The 24,667-nt window shown below is 54.7% G+C and overlaps 2 protein-coding genes across 4 annotated transcripts; one reads left to right on the top strand and one right to left on the bottom strand.

The window, feature by feature from the left end:
* Positions 1-143: 143 nt before the first annotated feature.
* Positions 144-5,736, bottom strand: PTGDR2 (prostaglandin D2 receptor 2). 3 transcript variants are annotated; one of them, XM_089914750.1, is made up of 3 exons: positions 5,129-5,531; positions 3,506-3,596; positions 144-2,926 (listed from the first exon to the last, which is right to left on the bottom strand). In XM_089914750.1, the coding sequence occupies exon 3, from the start codon at positions 2,916-2,918 to the stop codon at positions 1,698-1,700; it is 1,221 nt and encodes a 406-aa protein (XP_089770876.1). In that variant the 5' UTR covers positions 2,919-2,926; positions 3,506-3,596; positions 5,129-5,531; the 3' UTR covers positions 144-1,697. The 3 variants fall into 3 exon arrangements, with proteins under 3 accessions (XP_089770876.1, XP_022447582.2, XP_022447586.2); XM_022591874.3 differs by lacking the exons at positions 3,506-3,596; positions 5,129-5,531 and adding an exon at positions 5,626-5,736; XM_022591878.3 differs by lacking the exon at positions 3,506-3,596.
* Positions 5,737-6,167: 431 nt separating this feature from the next.
* ZP1 (zona pellucida glycoprotein 1) lies at positions 6,168-23,859 on the top strand. The gene is given in 18 exon segments (XM_089914225.1): positions 6,168-6,245; positions 16,544-16,642; positions 16,850-16,908; positions 16,910-17,050; positions 17,255-17,388; positions 17,391-17,450; positions 17,930-18,117; positions 18,190-18,303; positions 19,871-20,004; positions 20,006-20,073; positions 20,153-20,333; positions 20,393-20,409; positions 20,412-20,440; positions 20,443-20,517; positions 22,478-22,619; positions 22,711-22,755; positions 22,758-22,872; positions 22,959-23,859. Coding segments are annotated over 18 exon segments (2,109 nt in total). The 3' UTR covers positions 23,389-23,859.
* The last annotated feature ends 808 nt before the right edge of the window (positions 23,860-24,667 follow it).

Here is a 24,667-nt window from a genome sequence, read left to right as displayed (position 1 = left end):
CCCAGCAGACTGAATCCAGCTCCGCCCCACTTTTCAACACTTAAGGTTAAAATGGGGAGGTTGCAGGGGGCAGGGTCTCTCTAGCTCCCCCTTTCCTGTACCAGACTCTGCAGAAGCCCCAGAGATCTGATTAACTCATGCCATCCAGTCTACAGCAAAAATATTTATTGAAGGCCTGCTGTGTACAGGCATAATTCTAGGTGCCAGGGAATACAGACAAAAGTCCCTGCCCTCAAGGATCTTTCATTCTGGTGGAGAAAACATAATAAACAAGTAAAATGTACTGTGTGTCAGTTGGCGCCAAGTGCTCGGTGAAGCAGGGGAGCAGGTAGGAGGGAGCACGGGCGAGTTCGAGATGGGATGCCCGTTCAGCCAGCTGTCTGTCGACCGCTCCATTTGCCAAGCGCTCGCTGTGGGCCGGGCCCTGCCTGGCACTGAGTAAACGCTGGGAGCTCAGCTGCGAGTGGTGGCACAGGGAACACTGGACCAAGATCCCAGGAGAGTTTCTCCCCTGGCTCTTCCACTGACGTTCCATCCACCAAGCGTGTACCGCACCAGCTCTGCACCAGGCCCTGGGATGCTGAGCTAAACAGACATGGTAGAGTGGAGATGCTCTGGTAAGTTACCCCTCACGCCTACAAATTGGGGGTCAGTGCTGCAGCCCTGTGCAGTCGGGAGGGAGGTGGGTGCTGCACAGATCTAGGGATTACCAGCATTGCTCAGAGGGCGTCCCAGGGAACTGTAGGCTGGCACGTGTGTCAGATGAGCTAGGAAATATCACCGGCTGTGGTCACGGAGGTTGCGGGGCTCATCTAAACACTAAAGACCTTCAATAAGGATGTCCATTGCACTTTGATTAGCACAGGTTTCCCAAACTTTTGACTACAGCACCCCTTGCTTTTTCCACTTGGGGCAATGCTGGGTCGGACAGGTAGAGATGGGGGCTCCCATGCAGCTGCTATCTGAAGGACCTTAGGTATGTGGGGGGGGTGCCCTTTCACGTACTAAATAGTAATTGAACAGGTAATGCCTAATGGTTGGTATGCAGTCCCTGCACCTTGGGCAGGTTACCTAACCTCCCTGCACCTCAGTTTGCACATGGTAAAAAGTGGGGCTAATAGAACCTGCCCCTGGAGATTGTGGGATAAAGCGTGTAGTTAAGTAAAGCGCAACTAAATGACCAAAGCGAGAAGGTTAGACCGGAAGTGCTTCCCCAACTTTTCCTCTCTCGCTTTCTACTCCAAAGCTGCGTCACTGGTTTCATGTAAAGCCCACCCCGCCCGTCATCTGCTGAAAACAGCTTCGGGAGATGCGTCCTGGGTACCTTGGGGCGTCCACTACCCTAGTTTGAGATGTCTTAGCGTTTTAACCTCGCATTCCTCAGAGTGTGGTCCCATCGCCTCCTGGGAGCTTGTCAGAAATGCAGATTGTCAGCACACCCGCCCGGCGGCCCGTTCAAGCAGACAGGATCCCTGGGTGACTACCGCATAAGAAAGTTTGAGAAGCACGGCTTTAGCTCACTTCGTTTCTGAAAAGGATACACTGAGTCACGGGGGGCGCTTTAACATGCAGATTCCTTAGCCTCCGACTAAACGTCCGGGCCCTGGGGAAGCTGCTGCGCGCGATCGCTCCCTGCTCTTGCCTCCCGGGGACGGGGGGAGAATGGTCCGAGCCTGGCGATCCCCGGCCCGTGCCTCCTACGCCGAGGTGGTGCGCAGCGCCCGGTTCAGGGGGCCCCGCTCGTCCTGGGATCGGGCCCGGTCCCTCCGCGGGGGCGCCGCGCGGCCACCCCGCAGCCAGCCGAGCAGGCCTGCGGGCCCGAGCGGGGACAGGCGGCGGCCGCGCAGCGAGGAGGAGGAGGCCGAGGTGTTGGTGGAGGAGGTGCGGCGGCGGCGGCGGCTGCTGCCGCCCCCGCCGCCCAGCTCGCTGTCGTCCACCAGCACGCTCTCCAGCACGCTCCGCAGCGAGCGCCGCAGCTTGCGCAGCACGTCGGGGCAGGTGAACACGTAGAGCAGCGGGTTGACCACGCTGTTGACGAAGGCCAGGCTGCTGACGAACGGCAGCCCGCGCCACACGAGCGGCCGCAGCGCCGGGTCCGCGTGCGCCCGCGCCTCCAGCACGCTGAACACGTGGTAGGGCCCCCAGCAGAGCGCAAAGGCCGCCACCACGGCCGTCACCAGGCGCACAAAGCGGCCGGGCCGCCGGCGGCCGCGGTGGCGCAAATGCGCGCTCACGGCCACGTGGCTCGAGGCGATGATGGCCAGCGGTACCGCGAAGGCCAGCAGGAACTTGCTGACGGCCAGGGCCGTCTGGCGCGAGTTGCACGTGGCATCGCGGTCGGGCCCGGGATTCAGGAGCAGCACGTTGTAGTAGCACATGATGCGCCCGTCCGCCCGCGGGATGGTGTCCCGGAAGATGAAGTAGGGCACGGTGTTGAGCACGGCCAGGGCCCAGAGCGCCAGGCATACCCTGTGAGCCACGGCCACCGTGCGGTGGTTCTGTGCCCACACGGGCCGCACCACCTGCAGGCAGCGGTCCAGACTGATGGCGCTGAGCAGGAAGCCGCTGGCGAACATGTTGAGGAAGAAGATGGAGGAGTGCAGCTTGCAGAAGGTGGTGCCCAGCTCCCAGGAGTGGCCCACGGCCAGGAAGTAGGTGAAGAAAGGCAGGGAGGCAGTGGCCAGCAGGTCAGACAGTGCCAGGTGCAGCACCCAGGTGGTGACCACGGTCTGGCGCATGCAGCAGCCCACCACGAAGAGGATGAGTCCGTTCTCCACCAGGCCCAGCAGCGAGGCCAGCCCATGCAGCAGCACTGACGCGTGGTCAATGTAGCGGATGCTGGAGTTGCTGTGGCTTTGGAGGCGGCTCATCTGCTCCAGGAGGGGACAGAGGGGCTTCATCGTGACGTTGGCCGACATCGTGGGCTCTGCGGCGGACAGAAAGAGGCACTGTGGTGAGCGGTGCCAGGAAACGGGCAACCCTGGCCAGGAGATGGGACTCTCACCCATGACAGTTATAGGTGAGGCCCCTGGGGATCAATGAAGTTGAGCAAGGGCAGTAAGGTGGGGGGATGACATCCCAGCCCCACCACCTGCTCACTGTGCAACCTTGGGCAGTACACTTAACCTTTCTGAGCCTGTTTGCTCCTCCGTAACATGGATGGCTGTCATACAGGGCAGGGTCTAGGTCATAGGGTTGTTGGTTGTTGAATTAAATGAATTAATAATATATATAAGCATTTCAAGCAAGAGTAAGCGTGCAGGAAGCACTGCATCAATGGCGCTGTGATTATCATTAAGCAGATGGCCTAAGATCACTTGGAGAAATAGGAACCAAGGTCAGGCCACGAAGGGCTCCTTTTCCCAATCCCCAGAGCACTGGGGTGTGAGCGAGGCCCCCCTGAAGGGCAGGAGGATTCAGCTGGGCTGGAGGATGGGAATGGAAGGCAGAGTCCGTGCATTTAAGGGATGCCCCACCCACGCACCCACCCACGGCACCCCCGGACCTTGCCTCTCTGCAGATTGTCCTGTGGCCCTTCGCTCCCAGAGTGGTGGCTGGTTGGGTGTGTTGACTGCAAGCAGTGGAGCCAGCCCCTCCTTTGGTAGATTAAGAGGAAATAAGATAAGAGCAGGGAGAGAGCTGGGCAGAAGGAACTACCAGATTTGGGCTCCGGAGGCCCGGTAGGGCCAAAAGACCTCTCCCCTGCTCAGGGGCAGCCACAGGCGCTCGGCCAGCCCCAGGAAACCCAGCCCTGTTCATACTCATTCAACAGCTATTTACTGAGCGACTACTCAGCTAAGCGCTGGAGAAGCCAGCCCCTGGCCAGATGTGCAGACCCACAGCCTCATCAAGAACCTGAGGCTGGAACTTGCCTGGTGGCGCAGTGGTTAAGAATCCGCCTGCCAATGCAGGGGACACGGGTTCAAGCCCTGGTCTGGGAAGATCCCACACTCCGCGGAGAAACTAAACCCATGCGCCATAGCTACTGAGCCTGCGCACCACAACTCCTGAAGCCCGCGCACCTAGAGTCTGTGCTCCGCAACAAGAGAAGCCACCGCAATGAGAAGACCGCGCACCGCAACGAAGAGTAGCCCCGGCTCGCCGCAAGTAGAGAAAGCCCCGCGCGCAGCCACAAAGACCCAACGCAGCCCAAAATAAGTTTATTTTTTAAAAAAAATAATAAATAACCTGAGACCATCTGATGTGGAGCCAGTGGAGATCAGTGAGGGCAGAGGAGGTCAGGGTGGGAGACTGCCTGCAGGAGGTGGGGACCGACAGATAGCAGGGGGTGGGAACTCGGATTGTCCTGGGCCCCCCATGGCGTACCAGGGGCTGCGGTAGGGCCTTCGCATAGGTGCTCTCCTGCTACAGCTCTAGAAGAAAACTGTCCGCACTTCTCTCCATCCCGTTCTGCAGATGAGGAAACTGAAACTCAAGTGTTCAAAGCTTCCCGAACAACACAGGCACGCGGAGGAACGACAGTTTAGCGCTCAGCCTGTTCTCTTTCCTCTACCTCTGCTCTAAGCACGAGATGATGGAGAAAGAAGAGAAGGAAAGTGGGGTGGGGGGGGGAGGTGTTCTTCAGTATTCGTCTTTCCACCGGAGGCACTGTTGGCCAGGATGAGAAAATCCACACCCTTCTCCAGGGACCACGGTCCTCCGTAGGGTGAGTGTGCCGGATATCAAACTAGAATTTCCTTGGCAGGTGAGCCGCTTGGAGCTGGGGACACGCAGGTGGGGGGAGGGGAGCTGTTGTCCCTGTGCTCCCTGAAAATGCTCGTATTTCCCAAGCTCTAGAGTCTGCAGAGCGATTACATTCACAATGACCCTGTGAGACCGCATTTTTTAGAAGAGGAAACAAAGGTTCAGAGAAGCACAGCAACTTGCCCAGTGTCCCTCAGCTGCAGTGGAAGGGAGAGAACCCCACTCCCAGCAAACACACACGAGCCATTCCCACTCTGCTGAAACATTCCCTTTGGCCCCATCTAAGCCCCATGGGGATGCTCAGACAGCACATCCTGCTATCTGCTGGGGACTGAGTATGCTGCCCGCATGCCCAGCTGGGAGGTAAGCTGCTTCCCCTTGCCGGCCCCCACTTGGCAGTCTGTGCCCAGAGCAACAGTGTCACCTCCCCGGCTGAGTGAGGTGTCCTCGTTCACAAAGCACCCAGTATGGGCTTCCTGGCTGACAGAGTCCGGCCTCCAGCCTCCCCAGGTTCTCAGGGAGCCCAGCAGCGAAGGTCCTGTTTTGACAGAGGGCTGGGGTCAGAGAATACCAGCTTTTGGTGTCAGAGACCTGGCTTTGAATCCCAGCTCCTCGGCTTCCTGGCTGGGTGCACTTGGGTGATTTACCTTAAGACTGCTCGTGTAACCCTCCCCCCAGATCGCTCCTGAGTCTGGAAAGAGAAGCTTTAATGGTTGACCACTGCACCTGGCATCTAGTTATTCCCTAGGAAAATGTAGTCCTTTCCTCCTCAGAGCAGAAAGTCCCCTCCAGTCTTTGGTAAGCCCAACCCTCCGCCATCCTAGCTGGTAACAACCCTCTCCTTTGATAAAACTGTGCCTTCTCTCCTGGGTCCAGAGAGGGCACTGAGGCTGCCCAGCCCTGGGGCCACCGTCTCCTTACCTGGGCACAGAGGGAGCACAGGATTCCAGCCCCAGAGGCAGTCAGCTTCTGCAGGCAGCGCGCAGGCAGAGGCAGGGGAGGGAGGCTGAGGGAGGAAATAGATGTCAGCCCCAGAGTGTGTGTGTGTGTGTGTGTATTTAGGGGTGGGGTGGGGGGAGGCGGGGACAGCTAGAGAGTGAGTTGTCACACTGGTGTTCAAGTAACATCCATCTCCATTGATGCGGACTGGATGTAACTGCTGGCAGCCCAGCTCATCCTACCTCCCTTTACGAAGGAGATTTTGCAAAAGCCCAAGGTCGAGTACAAGTGCACGTGGGGACACAGGTGTGAGCCAGAAAGTGTGAGCCCTAGTGTGCATGGGGGGTGCTTTTGAGAGCGGCAGGTGTGTAGGAGAAGTGAGGAGGAGGGCGTCCTGTCCGTCTGTCCACTGTCCTGGACTGCCCACCCCTGACCCCATCACCCTCAGGAAAGAAACTGGTGCGGCTCCTCCCATGTGCCTGGGCAGCATGGGGGGCCCGTCTGCGAGGGCCCCCAGGGGCTCTATGGCCAGGAAGGCAGGGCGGGTCCGTGGTAAGAACACAGGCCTGGCTGTCCATGCTGCCCGCATGCCCAGCTGGGAGGTAAGCCACTTCCCCTTGCCGGCCCCCACTTGTCCATCTGTGACCAGAGCGACAGTGTCACCTCCCAGGCTGAGTGAGGTGTCCTCATTCACAAAGCATCCAGCACACAGTAGGTACTCATAAAAATCAGGTTTCTTCCCTCTTGGGGAAAAATGGGTATAGGCTGCAGGGCAAAGGCAGTACAGCTTTTATTTTAAATGGGCTGCGAATTCCCTGGAAGTCCAGTGGTTAGAGCTCCACGATCTCACTGCCAAGGGCCCAGGTTTGATCCCTGGTCAGAGAACTAAAAACCCCACAAGCCATGTGGTGCAGCCAATAATAATAATAATAAATAATAATAAAATGGGCTGGGCTCAGAGCCCATGGATGAGATGATTGAACTGTACACATTTGCATTGACCTGTTCCCTAAGTCTTCACTCCTGTTCGCTGACCAAGATTCCTGGGACCTTTCCTCCAACCTCAGCATCCCAGCCACCGGGATACTCAAAACATGTTAAGAACTCAGTACCCCCAGATCAGGGCCAGGGCACCCCCATAGGATTGACTCTACAAAACTCTTCCATTTGGGTACAGACTTAATACAGGGCCTGGCACTGGATAAATCTGCTGACACACTGCAATCCTGAGTGAAGAATGTGACGGGGAAACTATTGCTCACCGTCATCCAAGACGGAGGATCAGTAAGAGCCTTGATTAAACAAATCAGTAGCACTAGGGTAATGTCCCCTTTCCTCTTAGTGACAGAGGGTCTCCGTCTTCTGAAGACAAGTGCCTACAGCCCTCCCTAGGTGGGTGTTTCCGTTCTACTCGGGGGAAAGTACCTTCATCCCCATCCACCCCCCTCCACACCCAACTTGCTGAGCCACAGACATCCTCTAAGGCCATGCAGGCAGTGAAGTGTGGCAGGTGACCTTGGGCAAGTAACTTCACAGCAATATGAATTTTTTTAAAGGTGCTCCTTCTGCACAGTCCCTGCCCCAAAGTGGTGCACAGACTGCTCTTTGGGCTTAGAAAGAATCCCCGCTTGGGAATTCCCTGGCAGTCCAGTGGTTAAGACTCCATGTTCCCAACGCAGGGGGGAACAAAGATCCCGCATGCCACGTGGTGTGGCCAAAAAAAAAGAACCCCTCCTTTCCTCCTATAACATATCTTAGCTCTAGGGAATCAGGCTTGGGGTGGGGTCCAGCCCTCCTCCTGGCTCTCAGCCCTCCCTCACCCCCTCCACTAGGTACCCTTGAGCAGTGAACACTCTGCACAAGCCCTGATGGCGGCCCTGCTCACCTGCAACGCTCACTCCTCTGCCCCTTCCCCCAACCCTCGTTTCCAATCCTGTAGCCACTGTGGTGACTGTCTCCCAACCATCCCCGAGGACAATTTATGAAAAGTTACTAAAACAAAGGAAGAAAGTACTCCAGATGAGCAGTGCCCTAAGGCATTTTCTAAACAAGGAGGCAGGGATGTTGGTTCCTGTAGGGCCCTTGGCTGCACTCCCACGGTGTAAACCTGCCTCCCACACAAGTCCCTCAGGCTCCACATGGAGGTGGTCTGGGCGGGAAGGAGTTCGAGTTGGGGTAGGGGGTGCAACGGGGAGGATGTTCCGCACCAGACACTTGAGAGAAAAAGTCTCGTGAGCCGTGGGGACTCTGAGCTGGGGCTCCCTGGCTGAAAGCAGAGGACAGGCGCCTCCAGGAGAAGATGCGATCAGAGAACCCTGCAGAGCCCTTCGCAGTGTCGGGCTGGCACTGTAGGCAGGAGGACAGCCAGGCTGCCAGATGGGCCCGTGTGGCGCTCGGAGTCCGGAGGAGAGTGACGTGATCAGGGCCGTGGCAAATAGACCAGCCAGTCCCACTTTGAATGTGCCTCAGAACCTACTGGAGGGCTTGTGACGTCCAGACTGCTGGGTCCCCCACCCCTAGTGCGTGCGATCCAGCGGGTCTGGGGATGCGGCCTGGGCATCTGCATTCCTAGCAAGTTCCCCAGAGCATGCTGATGCTGCTGGTTTGGCTGGGATGGAGAACTCGGGTTCCTTGCGTCTGGTGCACTCGGAGCGGGGAGCGGCAGCTGGGTCCTGGTGGCACTGGGGGGGGGGGGGCTGTCCAGTGACCCCCCCCCAGGACCTGGAGAAAGATGCAGCCACCCCAGAGCACAGGCCATAGGCCCTGAAGCACAGCCTTCTCCATGGCTGGCAACTTGACATCAGAGCCTGAAAGAGCCAAAGTCAAGTCTGTCTCCCCATCAACCACACGTACTGCCCTGGAGGAGACGAACCAGAGCGTCACAGAGCTCTGCGGGGGTTCTGCTGCCTGTGGGAACTGTCCAGGTTCTCAAAGCAGCCTTCAAGTCCTCTCGGGATCCAGCACACCGCCCGCCAGTCCCTGCCCCCTTCCTCTCGGCTCACCTCCAAGCCTTTGCACTCCCGGCTGCTGCTGCCTGGAATGCCTCTTCCCTCCCCCACTCATCTTGCAAGACCCCTTTCTTTCTTTTTTTTTTTTCTAACATCTTTATTGGAGTAGAATTGCTTTACAATGGTGTGTTAGTTTCTGCTTTATAACAGAGTGAATCAGCTATACATATACATATATCCCCTATCTCCTCCCTCTTGCATCTCCCTCCCTATCCCACCCCTCTAGGTGGTCACAGAGCACCGAGCTGACCTCCCTGTGCTATGCGGCTGCTTCCCACTAGCTATTTATTTTACGTTTGGTAGTGCTTATATGTCCATGCCACTCTCTCACTTCACCCCAGCTTACCCTTCCCCCGCCCCGTGTCCTCAAGTCCATTCTCTAAGGCAAGACCCCTTTCTGTGATCATCAGTGTCTCTGGGCTCCCAAGAGAATGATCATGGCATCAAGTGTGTTTAACGAACAGTCAAGGGAATGGGCCAACTACCCCCCAGCCATGGGGCCAAGCCCAGAAGGGCTTTCTCCCTCCGGCCCTGCCTTAGGAAGCAGGCTTTCATGTTCCTTTCTGTTCTCTTTAAAGAGTCAATAAAACAGGAAGTGAGATGCACAAGAGGAAGCAGGTGAGGCATGCCCTGGACCCTCCATTCTCTCGTACTTGGGAGGCCCTGGAGTTGGCCACACACAGCAGAGGGGCAGGACCCCACAGGACACCTTGCACCGGGTGGAGCACCCTAATGCCACCATCACCCACAGGTGGAGGCTTAGCTCCTCACATGGCCAATAAGCCCCTCAGTGATCTGGCCCTGCCTGTGCCTCCACCTTCATTTCTGCTTCTCCCTAGTCACCTCCTATCGTCAGTCAGCATTCATCACCCTGGACGTACCAGGCTGTTTCTGTTCCCTTGTGCTGTTTGCTCCCTGCTCTAGAATACCACTTCCTCCCTTGGCCTCTCTGTGAACTCCTATTCATCCTTCAAAATGCTGCTCAGAGGTTACCTCCTCTGGGAAGACTTTGCTGAGCCTTTCAGACCCTACTTCCCACACCCCTGCCTCTGCACCTCTGCCCTCCATGGTAACTTTCACACAACTGTTCCCCACCCCATCACGAGCAACTGGAGGACAGAGACAGTTCCTATTTTATCTCCTCATCACCAAAGCCAAGCAGAGGGCCTGATGTGTGGGAGGGCTCTCAGTGAGCGTTTGCTGCACAGCGCGAATCTCTAGTATTGGAGATTAGGCCCGAAAAGAACCCCCAGTTCCTCACGGTGACCCATCTGGATCCACTGTTACTCATGGCCTGATGCAATTCTCCCAGACTCTGTTTTCACCTGTGGTGGGTACAACCCTGGGGACTAGTAACTCTCTGTTATTATTAACTAATAACTTCTCTCAGACCCACATGTATGCCAGTTAATCCTCACCAAAAAATATATACATATATAGTTTTTATATGCATTACATATATATGCTGCACCCAGGTAATCCAGGATGGTAGGGACTGTTATCTTACTCACTCCCAGAGAAGAAAACAGAGAGGTTGAGTGGCCCAGCCAAGGCCACTCAGCCAGTGGGCAGAAGAGCTGGAACTCAGAAGCACGTGCTCCAGGGACTTCCCTGGCGGTCCAGTGGTTAGGACTCCATGCTTCTACTGCAGGGGGCATGGGTTTGATACCTGGTCAGGGAACTAAGATCCCGCATGCCACGTGGTGCAGCCTAAACAAATAAATAAATAAGTAAAAAATAAATAAACCAGGAAAAAAAAAAAAAAGAAGAAGAAGGTGCTCCAGCACCAGAACCCAGCACTTCCCAGATGACTGGACTCTCTGAGGTTCATTGTCATCAGCTCTGCAGGGTAAGTAGGGCTGACTTTCAGCTGTTAAACATGCTCCACAAGCTTCAGGAAGCATCTCTGCAGCCAACAGGATCCACAGGTGTTACCGAGTCCAAGTTCGTGCTGTTTGCCACACTGTTTGCCAGTAAACTGAGAGACCAATTGTTGGGGCAAAGGCCTAGCGACCTATTCAGAAAGCCAGGAGACCAAGAAGATGGTGGACTTGTGTCCCAAAGGATTATCTTGCCTGAGTTAGAACTCAGGCTTCTTTTATACTAAAAGTTGTGTGTGTGTGGGGGGGGGGGGTAAAGTCAAACACCTCCTGGTTCCAGCCAGACTCCAGAGGGGATGTGTTAATTTCTTCTTTCCTACAGCCATTCACAGGTGGGCTTGGTCAGGATGTTTCCTGTGAGCTAAACAAAGGGATTTTAGCTTAACACTCATTACCTGGGTGGCAGGGTTCCCAGAGATGGGCCATTATGTATAATTTAAGCTTATAGGCAAAATCCCTTTAGTGATTAACTTGTAGCAAAAGCAATAGAATACAAAGGTTAAAGTAAAAGAAACAGATCCAATATGGAGTCAGATTTGTTCTTCCCCATGACACAGGGACCATGCTAGGGCTTCCCCTGGGTCTGTCTGCAAGCCCCTGGGGTGAGGTGACCTGCTTCCTGCTGGGTCCCGTACATGCTTTGGTCCCTATGATTTTGTGTGGGTTTTTTTCCCCATGACACCAGCTGGGTGGCCTGCAATTCAATTCTGACACTATCTCCCCGGAGATATAACATCAGATTCCACAGGGTAAGTACTCAGTCCTATAAGACTGTCCCCTCCCCCAACTCAGACACCAATCACAAGTCCAGGTGTCACCTCTTCTTCTGACCTGAACTGGCTATCAGTCTGAGGTTCCAACGACCCTCTCCTTGGGTTTGATTAATTTGTTAGAACAGCTCACAGATCTCAGAGAAACGTTTTTCAGGAACAGCCAGATGGAAGAGATGCACAGGGTAAGGTGCACGGGAGGGGCGCAGAGCCTCCGTGCTCTCTGGGTGCTACTCTCCCCATATCTCCACATGTTCACCAAAGTGGAAGCTCTTAACCTCGTCCTTTGAGGGTTTTATGGTGGCTTCGCTACATAGACATGATTGATTGAATCATTGGCTGTTGGTGATTGACCTCAATCTCCAGCCCCTCTTCCCTCCCAAGAGGTGGGGAAGGGGGGATGTGCTCTAATCCTCTAACCGTGTGGTTGGTTCCCTTGGCAGCAAGCCCCCATCGCCAGGTGCCTTCCTAAAGGAACCTCAACAACATAACAAAAGACACCTTTGTTTTGCTCTCCTCCCAGGAAATTCCAAGGGTGTTTAGGAGCTCTACCAGGATGGGGACAAAAACCAAATATATATTTCTTATCATAAATCACAGTATCCCATTCCCCGGCAGCCTTGTCTTTCCAGCCTAGAAAGGCCCCTTCCTCCACTGGCACCCTCCCTCCATCCCTGGCTTTTATTAGCAGAACAGATTGGGTGAGAACTTCCCTGATGGTCCAGTGGTTAAGACTTCGCACTTCCACTGCAGGGGGCACGGGCTTGATCCGTGATCCCTGGTCTGGGAATTTCCACTGCCTTGTGGTGCAACCAAAAATAAACAAAAAACAAAAAAACAGATGGGGTGGAGAACTGACATGGAATTCTGAGCACCTCAGTGACTTTGACCTTATTTTTTTTTAATATTTATTTATTTATTTCGTTGCACTAGGTCTTAGTTGCAGCAGATGGGCTCCTTAGTTGTGGCATGTAAACACTTAGTTGCATCATGCCTGTGGGATCTATTTCCCTGACCAAGGAACAAACCTGGGCCCCCTGCATTGGGAGCGTGGAGTCTTAACCACTGTGCCACAAGGACAGACCCATGACCTTATTTTTAATCCCACTTTACAGATTCAGAAACTCAAGTCCAATTTTCAAAAATAAAAAGGACTAAGTTTAAAAAGGTGAGAAAGAGATAAACAAACTGAGGTTTAGAAAGAGGCCAAGAGGGAAGCCGAGGTTCCAAGTCAAGTCACCCTGATCTGACCCTCTGTCCTCAACCATAAAAAATTATGGTGGTTTTCATGACTATCACGTTCAAATGATTACCACACGCAGATTGTCCTCAGTGCTTTACATGGGTTATTTATTTAATCCTCAGAGCAACCCTACAAGTTATGTACCCTTATTAGCCCCATTATACAGATGAGGAAATGGAGTCACCAAGCCGGTAGGTGACTTTCCCAAGGTCTCTAGTGGGTAAGCATTGGAGCTTCAGGCTTGAGGCAGGAGATAGATGGGCCCCAGGCTGAGCAGCCAGAGTCTGTTGCCTGCGGACAGATACTCCAAGATGAGGAGCAAAAGAATAGCCCTTAGCTATAGCCCTGGTGGCGCAGTGGTTGAGAGTCCGCCTGCCGATGCAGGGGACGTGGGTTCGTGCCCCGGTCCGGGAGGATCCCACATGCCGCGGAGCGGCTGGGCCCTTGAGCCATGGCCGCTGAGGCTGCGCATCCGGAGCCTGTGCTCCGCATCGGGAGAGGCCACAGCAGTGAGAGGCCCGCGTACCGAAAAAAAAAAAAAAAAAAAAAAAAAGAATAGCTGAGCTGTGCCCAGAAAAGAGATAAAAGACCAAATATTCCTCATTCTTGAAGTCAAGGAGTCCTTCCCAACTCTACATGTGCAGAAAGGCTCCTCAGAGGTCAAAAGGGAGGGGGCATCATCTCATAGTAAGTGATGTCAACCTACCCATAGCTCTCTTCGCTAGAATCCATCTTGGCTAAGAGATGCGTGTGCACACATGGGAGGACTCTGAGATAAACCAAATACGGCCTCAGAACCAGGCAAAGCAAGATGATTGGCCAAAGGAAACCGGGAAGGAATGCCCCATATAAGTGATTCAAACTATCACAAGGGCATGACTCTCTCTCTCTCTCTCTCTCAGCCCGCCCGTGTGTCTATCCACACGTAACCCTTTTCCTCCTAATAAACACTTTACTTGTTTCACTACTTTCCATCTCTATATGGAAATTCGTCTCTACACAGCTGATGGGCCAGGGCTTTGTAACTGGCCACTTGTCCCTTGTGGTCTAGTGACTAGGATTCAGCGCTCTCACTGCCGTGACCTGACCTCAACCCCTGGCTGGGAACTGAAACCCTGCTTCAAGCCGCTGCAGGCTGAGGCCACCCAGCATCGGGCAGATGAGCTCTGGTGCCCGTGAGTCTTTGCGAGAATGTAGAGTCATGGCCAAAGTCTCAGGGCCCTCTCTCTCCAGGACAGCTCAGCACCACTTTTCTCGAAGGCATCCTTCTGCCCTTGGCCATGAGGAAGCTCCCCTGCTCTTTCTTTGCCTTTCCAGGGACTTGGGAGAGACGCCTTCCTCATGAGTAAGGTCCGTGATCCGTTAGAAAACACCTCTCTGAGTATTATCTAATTCCATGCCTATTTTACAGATGGGGAAGGTCCCTTGGCTCCTGAGAGGTGAAAGCAGGATAGAATCCAGGTGTCTCAACTCCTCTGTCTGGTGTTCTCCCTGGCACCTAAAACCCCCCATCACGGAAAGCTCTCTGTTACAACAGAATGCGAAGCAATGTATTGACAGAAGGAATGATGGATTGGAGAACCAGCACACCAGGGGGTGAATGTTTGCTGAGAGGCGGGATAATTGAGTAGTCTCAAAATATCTCCCCATAATATACTTTCTATTTCCAAAGAGAAACACGGTAGCTGTAGAGTGGAGAAACCTGGCCAACCCCATCTCGCCCAGTGATCAAAGATCTATCAGCAGTAATAGGACAAGCCGTACGATGAGCCTTGGGTTTGAATGCAATTAGAAGGACACAACATCACCTCTGGGGTGTTGCTGCCTGTTATGGGTTGAACTGTGCCTCTATTCATATATTGAAGCCCTAATCCCCAGTACCTCAGAATGTGACTGTATTTGGAGATGGGGTCTTTAAGAAGTGATGAAGTTAAAATGGGGCCATTAGGGTGGGTCCTAATCCAATCAGGCTGGTGTCCTTAGAAGGAGAAGAAATTTGGACCCATAAAGAGACATCAGGTGTGTATGCGCACATGTGAGGGCTTAGCAAGAAGGCGGACACCTGCAAGTCAAGGGGAGAGAAGCCTCAGAAGAAGCCAGACTTCTGACACCATGATCTTGGACTTCCAACTTCCAGAGCTGTGAGAAAATACATTTCTATTGTTTCAGCCACCAAGTCTATGGTATTTTGTTATGGTGGCCCTAGCAACCCATACATCACCAAAAATGCACAAACTGCGTCTAAGCAGGGGGAAACACGAGACAAACCCAAATGAGGGCCATGCTGCAAAATAACTGGCCTGTGCTCCTCAAAAATATTCACGCTATGAAAGACACAGACAGAGGGATTGTCCCAGATTGGAAGAGGCCCAAGGAACATGATCCTGACCTTGGACTGGACCTGGCCTGGGAAAAAATCTTTCTCCTTTGCTGTAAAAGCATGAGGACAATAGGTGAATTGAATAAGGTTCATAGATTAGACAGTTGTGTCATACCAATGTTGAATCCCTGATTTTGATCTTTTAACTGTGGTTGCTTGTTTTTTAAGAAATACACACAGCAGTGTTCAGAGTCCGTCACGTCTGCAACCAGCTCTCTCACGCTATATGGAAGAAATTGTGTGTGTGTGTATGTGTGTGCGCGCGTACATACAATCAGAGAGAAGGTGAGCGCTGAAACAAATGTAAAAGGAAGTTAACAGTTAACGTTTGAGCAATCTGGGTGAAGGATATATGGAACTTCTTTTCAGTAAGAATGGAAGTATTTCAAAATAAAAAGTTGAAAACCTCCCATCGTCCCGCAGGAAGGTCACCTCACCAGCCCCTGCCCCCCGCCAGCCACATCTCCTCCCCTTCCCAGCCCAGCTTAAGTCCGATGTTTCCCCACCTCTCTATGCCCTGCCCTCCCCACCCCCCAAATCCCCTCCGCTTCGGCACAATACCGCTCCCCCCGACGGCACCCCCTGTGCCCACTGGCGCCTCTGCTTCTGCTCAGGCAGCCTTCCCTCCAGAAACTGCCCTGCCTCTGGGTTCGCAGGTTCTACCTGCTCTGCTCCCAGGGCCCTTAACGCACGGAGCTTCCCCCACCTCGGCGCTAACCACAGTAAAAGCTGATCACTACCAAGTGTTCAGTCATTGTCACAAATGACTTATCACCCCCAGTATTTGTCTCTTTCAGTCTCCCGTCACCCTGCGAGGTAAGCAATATCAACCCCAATCCACAAACGGGAAACCGAAGCTCAGAAAAATGATGTGTCCCAGGTCACAGCCAGAAAGTGACCAGGGAGCTGGACTGGAACCAGACTCTAACTACCAGGCCACATGCTCTCCCCGCTGCTATGAATTATAACGACCTGTGGGGACTAACGCTGGCTGAGCTGGGCTCCTCCAGACCCTGCGGTAAGGCTTCCAGGAGATGAGGACTGAGGACAGGGACAGCCCCTCCCTCGGAGGACGGCCCCTGATGAGCTAATACAAGCAAGGCTTGGGACCCTGCTGGGCGCGTGGGAAGCGCCCCTGTCTGTGAACCAGGCTGGTTGTTGTTAATAGACTTTATTTCTTAGAACTGTCCCACATTTACAGAAAACCTGAGAAGATAGCACAGAAAGTTCCCATATACCCCACACAGCTCCCCCCTGTAATTAACATCTCACATTAGGATGGTACATTTATTACAATTAATGAACCAATGTTGACACATTGTTATAACTAAAGTCCATTTCCTTAGCTCTCACCTAAGGTCCTTCTCTGTTTTAGGATCCCAGCCAGGAGGCCACATTATCTAATTGTCTGTTCTCTTGTTTGTTATCGGTAACAGCCACGGTGGTATTAATGGCCTTAATCCCCCAGGAGACCTCTAGGAGGTGCTTCTTCTCCTGAGTGGGGAGTCTTCTCAGCAGAGTCCAACGGCCTCTGGCTTCCCCCTTCAGCATCCGTGACTCCTTCCCTGCATCCCTGTCTCCCCTCCCCCCATTCCAGATGAATTGGGAACCCGTCTGAGGTGAACAGCTGCTCCATCTGTCATCACGGGTGACCGCCGAGCCCCAGGGGCGCACGGTCTTTTTCTGCCAATTACAAAGACTGCCATGTGCTGGAGAAGGTAGGGATCTCACTGCTCTGGGGGAGACCCCACGGCTGGGAACCAGCTTGCCCTAACACAGTGTCAGGCTAGAGAGGCCCCTCAAGGACCAGGGACACATCGGAAGCCAAGGCCGCTCAGCGGGCTGGTGGGCGAGGAAGGCTAAGTCCTGGGCACTGATCCTTCCTCTGCCCGGATGCTGCTCCCCTGTCGCCCTCTCTCCTGTAGGATGGGCGCTCCCACCTGAGGGTGTTCATGGAAGCTGTGCAGCCCGGCGGTCACTCTGATCACCTGTCCCAAACCTGATCACACCTGGACTCCAGACTCCCGCCTGGCACCACCCACCACATTCTCACTTCCTGCCCCTCATCCGCATCCCCTCCGCCCTACCCCAGAGGACAGCTTAGCCCATTTAACCCCTGCCTCACTGTCCCTGGACCCACCCACCCCACCCTAGCTCGACCCCAGCGGGGCACCTTGGAACACGGTGGGGAGCCGCTGACAAGCCAGCTTACGGAGGTACGGAGGAGTCCTCGTTACGCGCACACTCTGTCGGGAGCCTTCCTGAGGATCGGGGGGACTGACAGCCCTTTGCTGGGCTCTACGAAGCCACTGCCCTCCATTTCCCTGGAGGTCTGCAGCCCACGTGGCTCCTTCTCATGTCCTCACCACGCTTGTCCCCAGCCCTAGGTACCCTCTGACTCAGGAACAGTGCCAGGTGGCCTCCAGGCACATCCCCCGCAGAGTGAGAAGAAGTTCAAAGGAAGCCCATCAGCTGGCTGCTGTCATGACAACACCAGAGAGGGTCCCTCTTACTATGGCAACACTGGTGCCACTTTCCAAACCAAGCAAGGCCCTTGTCCCCTGAATGCTGAAGGAATAGGAGGGCTTCCTCCCCCACCCCATCCACCAGCGATGAAACTGCTCCACGCCCCGTTCCCAGGAGAGCCTGGCCCCCAGAATGGACCGCAGAAGAGATCTTTAGATGTGGTGACCACCTGCCCCAGCCTGATAACAGTTAATCTATCTTTACATGTAGCCCTACCCGTAGATCTAGAACATTCCAGCGTGGATGATAAATTAAATGGTGACCCTACTTTTAGAGTGTAGTTTGCCTGTCTGTTGCCTGCACGAGAAAGTCTGGTCTGTGAAGGCTTTGCTGGAGTTACCACTGCAAGAAAGGGCAGTGAGAGAAGCCAGGTCAGCCCTCAAATGCTGACGGTCGCCCAGGCCCTCCCCACACTGTGTTTATGATGGACCCTGAACCCCAAGGCACTGACCCTCCTCTTTGATCTGCCTTCGTCCCAGTGACTGTCCAGTGCTTCAGAAACAGTCACTTCGTCCTGGTGGTGTCCCGAGAAACAGCCTTGGTGTGCAGGACACTAATCAATGTCCAACTGGTCTGCACCGCCCCCCAGCTGCTCCCCAACCAGGAGGCGGGATCCTCCGTGGTCTCCACGGCTGGCCCTCTCACCTGCTGTGACACCACAGTCCAGGTAGAGTGGGGGCCACACTGGTGCCCATGACCACCCCCTGGGAGGGCCTCGCCCAGCTGTCTCTTCCTACAGGTGGACAGCATCCAGCAGAACCAGTTGGTGTCCAACATCGGCATCTGGATGGGGCCACACGGTTCCATCATGTGGGACGGCGCCTTCCTCACACAGGCTGGGCCGCGGGCTTGGGTGTGAAGGGAGCACAGGTGAGCTTAGCACAGGCTTTGGAGCCATCTGGGGTCATGTCCAAGCTCTGCTATCACCTACTGTGTGACCTCGGATGAGCTACTTACCTCTTCCCAGCACCACCGGCCCCCCAGGCCGGGGCAACGCCTCTCAACCAGAGCTGATGTGAGCATTAGACCGGGCCTGCCCACGCCTGGCAGGCAGAAGCCACAGCAGGGCCTGAGAGGGCCGGAGTCCTCGAGAGCCCTCACCTTTATCCCTCCAGGAACTGAGCTGAGAAACGAAGCACCAAGGAGCTGAAAAGTCCCCTTCCAGGCCCCAGGAAGAAGCCAAGGCTGTGCCTGACCGTTGCCACCTCCTGATCTCAGAGGTTACAAAGCCACAGATGAGGCAGAAGACAGCTGGGGCTGAAGCTCTGAGGGTACGGGGTGGGGTGGGGGAGGAGCTGAGGGAGAACCCCTCACTGAAAGGGGCCACCGGCACCTGCTGACTCAGGTGGCAAAACGAGCCAGGAACCCAGGATGCCAGGGGGTAACCCCTGAGGACATCTGAGCTTGTCACACCTGTCTCTGAACCCCAGCCGCCAGGCGCCAACCTCAGCCTGAACTAATACGGTAACCAGGGGGTGTAGGAATTCTGTGCTTGGCACTGAGTGGTTTCCAGATGTCTTTTTTTCCCACCCTTCCTGCCATGAGGGCTGGGGCAGGCTGCTGGCATCAGGGTTCAAATGTCTTTTCCATTAAAATGTTATGTATTCCCAGGGGGACCGGGGGACAAACCTGTCATGCTTTGGACGCCAGGATTTAAAAGCTACGGGAGCTAGCCAGAATTCATCACAGAAGGGAAGTGTAAGGCGAAACAGCTGTAGGCCATCAGGAATGAGCTGGAGGGCCCCGCAGAGGAAAGGCCTTCCGGTCGGGGTGGAATCACTCGTGTGTACTGACACCTTCTTTGTGCCAGGCCCTGGTCTCCATTGGTAGGACGTCCTCCCCAAGGGCACCGGCCCAGGCCCGAACCCAGGGCTCTGCCACAAGTAGAAGTGAAGGTCGAGCGCTCAGGAGCTGGGGGAGGGTGGGTCAGCTCTTCTTGCAGAACATCTCCGGGTGCCAGCGTGCCCCTACCCCCACCGGGTGTGTGCAGTGCCACGCAGGCCAGCCAGGCGCACGGGACCCAGTGGCAGACCAGCCACAACTGCAAGGACAAGGATGACCCCAGCGCGCTATCTCGTGACCTCACTTGATCCTTAAGCACAGCCTTTGGAGGGAGGGGGTCAGCGCCATTGTGCAAATGAAGAAATTGAGGCTTAGGTTAAGCGGCCAGTGAATGCTGATAAGATTCAAACCTGGGTCTGTGAGATGACAGAGCTTTCAGAACAGGGTGGGCATCTGTCAGCCCCATGGGGCTCCAGCCTCTCCATCTAGAAGATGGCCTGGCACAGCAGACTCGAACTGTCCCGAGAAGACAAGACGTGGTGGGCAGAGGACGGGGCAACGATGCACATCACCCAGGTGATTGCAGGTGGCATCCATCCGCCCCGCTGGACCAAGCCTCGTATGTCGCATCCACATAGTACAGTAATCTGGATGCGCTGATTCTGTGTCTTCTCTCCTCCATCCTCTCCAACTGGGACTTCAGGCTTCACATCCACTGTGTCTTCAATGCCAGTGACTTCCTGCCCCTCCAGGCGTCTCTCTTTCCTCCCCCATCCAGCCACTGTGACCCAGTACAGCCCCCTGAGGCTTCAGCTGCAGATCGACAAGGAAAAAGGGTACGGTGTCCCTGTGCTTTCTCTACCCACCCCCACTTCCCAGACATATAGCCGACCGAAGTTCATGAGCCCCTCTCCCTGCAGACAAGGCTTTTAGTTCCTACCACAGGGAGGGGGACCACCCCATTGTGGGGCTGCTTCAAGAGTCTGACCCCATGGAGGTCTGGCTCCTGCAGAGGACAGACCCCATTCTGGTCCTGGTGCTGCACCAGCACTGGGCCGCTCCCACCGCCAACCCCTTCCAGTGGCCCATCCAGTCAGGCGAGTGGCGGTGGTGCTGGAGCTGCCCCTCCCCTCCCCGTCCTTGACTTCTCACCTCCTCAGGTGTCCTTTTGGTGACAGCTCAGGACCTGAATGATGGCCTTGGAAGGGTAGCTCTGCCCTGCCACTCTCACTACCAGTGCTTCACCATTGCCACCTTCGCCCCCCTGGACACTGGCTCCTGGAGGGCCCGCGGGGGACCACTCAGAAGCATGTGTTCCTCCTGCCTGCTCCCCGTCTGCTAGGCAGGGATGAGCGGGTCACCAAATCCCTCCAGCCCCCTGCGAGCTAATGCGGACAAAGGTCCCCGGACGGGACTTGGTCTTCCTGAGTGCTGTGCAGGGCAGTGAGCCCCGACCTGCAAACCACTCCAGAGGGAGGAAGGAAAATGCCGGATCGCGAAGGCAATCAACCCTAACCTGAGCCGGGCATGGTGCTCCAGAGTGGCCTCACTTCTGACTCTAGAAATGATGTGTTCAGCATAATTCTGCTTTGAATTTTATTTTAATTCATTAGTTTATTTTTGGCCGCGTTGGCTCTTCGTTGCTGCGTGCGGGCTTCTCACTGCGGTGGCTTCTCTTGTTGCGGAGCTCGGGCTCTAGGCACGTGGGCTTCAGTAGTTGTGGCTTGCAGGCTCTAGAGCATGGGCTCAGTAGCTGTGGCGCACGGGCTTTAGTTGCTCCACGGCATGTGGGATCTTCCCGGACCAGGGCTCGAACCCATGTCCCCTGCACTGGCAGGCGGATTCTTAACCACTGCGCTACCAGGGAAGTCCCTCTGCTTTGAATTTTTATAACTCAACTTCTGCGGAAGGTAAATATGGATACATTTAGTGTATATTTAGGCTTTTCTACATAATCTATAAATGGCACCATAGGCCACACACTGCTGTTTAACTTTCGTTCTACTGAACAATATAAATCTTTCACCTTAATATAGACAGATCTCTCTCTCTCTCTCTCTCTCTCTATATATATATATATATATATATATGTATTTTAAAAATATTTCCCAGTCTTTTTTTTAAAATTTATTTTTATATTTATTTTTGACTGTGTTGGGTCTTCGTTTCTGTACGAGGGCTTTCTCTAGTTGCGGCAAGCAGGGGCCACTCTTCATTGCGGTGTGCGGGCCCCTCACTATCGCGGCCTCTCTTGTTGTGGAGCACAGGCTCCAGATGCGCAGGCTCAGTAGTTGTGGCTCACGGGCCCAGTTGCTCCGCAGCAAGTGGGATCTTCCCAGACCAGAGCTCGAACCTGTGTCCCCTGCATTGGCAGGCAGATTCTCAACCACTGCGCCACCAGGGAAGCCCTCTATATATTTTAAATAGATGCATGACATTCCATCAGATGTAGACAGATGTCACTGGTTAGCACCTGGGAGGGTGGCTGAATAACCAGCTCAGCTGCGTGCCTCTTCCTGAGCCAAGAGACCCTCGCCTGCTGGATGAAGGGGTACCTGTTAGTTACGCTGCTGGGTGCCGGTTCAGGTCAGTTCCTCCTGCTTCTACTCCTTTTTTTTTTTTTTTTTAATTTATTTATTTATTTTGGTTGCGCCAGGTCTTAGTTGTGGCACGCAGGATCTTCACTGCGGCATGCATGCAGGATCTATTTCCCCGACCAGGGATCAAACCCGGCCCCCCTGCATTAGGAGCGTGGAGTCTTACCCACTGGACCACCAGGCAAGTCCCGGCTTCTACACCTTTTGGGAGCTGCCCGTGGCTTTGTGTTTCTGGAAGCCATGGTAACCCGCCCCCCCAACCCTGCCCCCCAGTCATTGGTCATTGAGGGCCAGGAAGATAGGGCGCTAGACATCTGCTCTCCTGCTGCCCAGTTAACACCACGTCCTCGGAATCCCCTCTCCCCATCTGTCGGGTGGCAAAGGGAGCAAGTCGGCCCTCCCAGGGGGACTCTGAAGGCCGGGGCCAGGGCTCTACACGGCAGAGCGGTTCCCTCCCGCAGGGTCCACTACTGCAGACGTGAGCCATCCAGAACGAGGGAGGCACAGATTCCAAATTGGGAAGCGGCACCTATGACTCTGTAACTCGTGGGACTTGGGCTGGTCAGCATGCCCAGATCTCTTCCCTCCTGCCTGGCCGGCAGCAGTGTGGACCTGGGCTGGGTTCCAGACGCCATGTCCCTGCCTCAGTGCTTCGTGCCCAGGGCTCTAAGCCAGCCCCATGCCTTGATCTTATCCTCATCCCGCCAGGTTTACTTCCTTTGCGGCACCTCTGCCTGCTGCCCCTCAGGGCTAAAGACTTACTCGACCACATGTAGCTCTGGGGCTGCAGGTGAGTCCAGGGTGGAGGACAAAATAGGGGCGTTCTTTGTTCTTTCATGTCTGCAGGCCTGTTCCTGGCTTCTGAGCCACGTGGGGAGCAGGACGGCAGTGAGCCTCAGGTCACCACAATGACATTGCCAGGCCCAGAGCATGGTGAGCTCTCCCGGGCCACTGGGTTTTGAGGATTCCTACAGGTGGGAGTCTACGCTGGGGCCTGCAGGTATGAGGCTGTGGGCAGGCCCCTCAGGCCTTGGCCCTCCAGGGTGCGCTGACAAAATGGGGAAGCTCTGGCTATAGTGAGGGCAGGAGATGGTGTAACTGAATTCATTGGGGAACTAAGCTAAGCTAGCCAGGGTCCACCTCATCTGCCAAAGGGCAGCTTCAGCTCTGCCCAGTGTGATTACCAAGGGCTGGGCTTTGGGGAGAGAGTTGGAGGGGCCCTTGCCCAGCCCTGCCATCCTCCAGATCCCTTTTGTCTGGCAGGCTCCACCATGAGCTGCAACCCAAGACCTCTCCTCTGGGTAATTCTTTTGCTGTTGGCTGTTGCCCTGGTCCGAGGGGTTGGCGTCTTTGTGGACCTGAGCCAGGCCAAGCCCAGAAGCTCCCGGAAGGCAACAGAAGGTGAACAGGCTGAACAGACCCTTGTTTCAGGCCTAGTGAAGGCAGGTGTGGAAAAGCTACTTGTGGTGACTAGACAGAAACATTCTCAGCTTAGACACTTTGTGTCCTTCCAGAGCTGTGGCCCCTGCTGGGTAGAGGCCAGTGCCTCCCAGGGCTGAATTTAGGGGACTTTGCCTCTCCGCAAGGAAAGGCAGCATTCCGGGCAGAGAAAGCAGGACGAGAGAAGGTAGGGGGAGGCCAACTCACCGCAGAGTCAAAGAACAGCAGTAGCTGGGAATCGGGAGCCTGGCGGGGCTAATGGCCTGTGAGGGCTTGTCACCTTCTCACAGCCACAGGAGTTCTGACTGGGCATCCTCGAAGCATGCCACTTGGTTGCCATCATGGATGAGGGAATCCAGAGCTCCCGGGGCCGAAAGAACTAACCTTGACTTGAACAAGCTCCTCCCAGGCCCCCTCGAGCCTCCCAGCCTCCCATAGAGGATGCTGGCTACTCCTCCCCTCACCAGCCCCCCTTCCCACTTACTTGGCCCCTGGGACTGGTCCACACAGGGATGGTCGGCACAGGCTGAATGGCAGCCTGTTGGCCCTGATGCCATAGTGGGCACGGCTGCCAGACAGGTCAGTACCAGTGCTGGCTGTGCTGCCGACCGTCTGCTCGTGTATGACATGGGCCTTCACCTCTGACTTGTGGGTCTGGAAAGGTCTTTGCTGCCATGTAGAGCTTCTAGGGTGGGAAAGGTAACCCAACCTAGGTGGAATGGGTTGGGTTCAGCCGGCCGCTGGAGAATCTGGTGGGGAAGTCAAACTTGGTTTCAGATACCTCTCTGGCCTTTGGTAGGGCATGAGTTAGAGAGGTGGCGTAAAGGGAACCACAGTGCTTGAGTCAGGCCCGTGGCCTTGACACCATGCAGGCACTCTCCAGCCCTGGCCAGCTCCGTCTTTTCTGTTTTCAGGATACTGGTCGAATACAAGCCAGGCTGTTTGAGTTATAACCCTGGCTCTGCCTCTTACTAGCTGTGTGATATTGAGTTATTGAACTCTTCTGGGCCTCAGTTTCCTCATCTGTAAAATGGGAATAATATCTATCCCCATAGGGGTGTTGGATAAAATGAATTAATAGATAAGAATCCTTAGAATAGTACATAACAGCCAACATTTACTGAGTACTATTAACTACCAGAATTTCTCTTCCTCCTGCCCCCAAACTAATGCTTACCTAAATTTTTTTTTCTTCCCCATACGAGGACAAGCTTATAGCTCAGGATGAGGAGGGGCTGGGGAAGCAGCTGCCTTAGGCTCTTCTAGCAGAATAAAGCACTTAGGCAGGAAGATCCAGACACTTGTTACGGAAGTTAGTTAAGGAACTCCCCTTAGCTGGGACTGTTTCCCCATCTGTGACTAGGGATGACTTGTTCTGTCCAACCTCCTGGCTTGTAC

This window comes from Delphinapterus leucas, chromosome 7 (assembly GCF_059928025.1).
Source record: "Delphinapterus leucas isolate spDelLeu-1000000601 "Yukka" chromosome 7, BTC_Dleu_Yukka2, whole genome shotgun sequence".
In the NCBI taxonomy this organism is placed as follows: Eukaryota; Metazoa; Chordata; class Mammalia; order Artiodactyla; family Monodontidae; genus Delphinapterus; species Delphinapterus leucas.
This window is presented reverse-complemented; position numbering and strand designations above follow the sequence as displayed.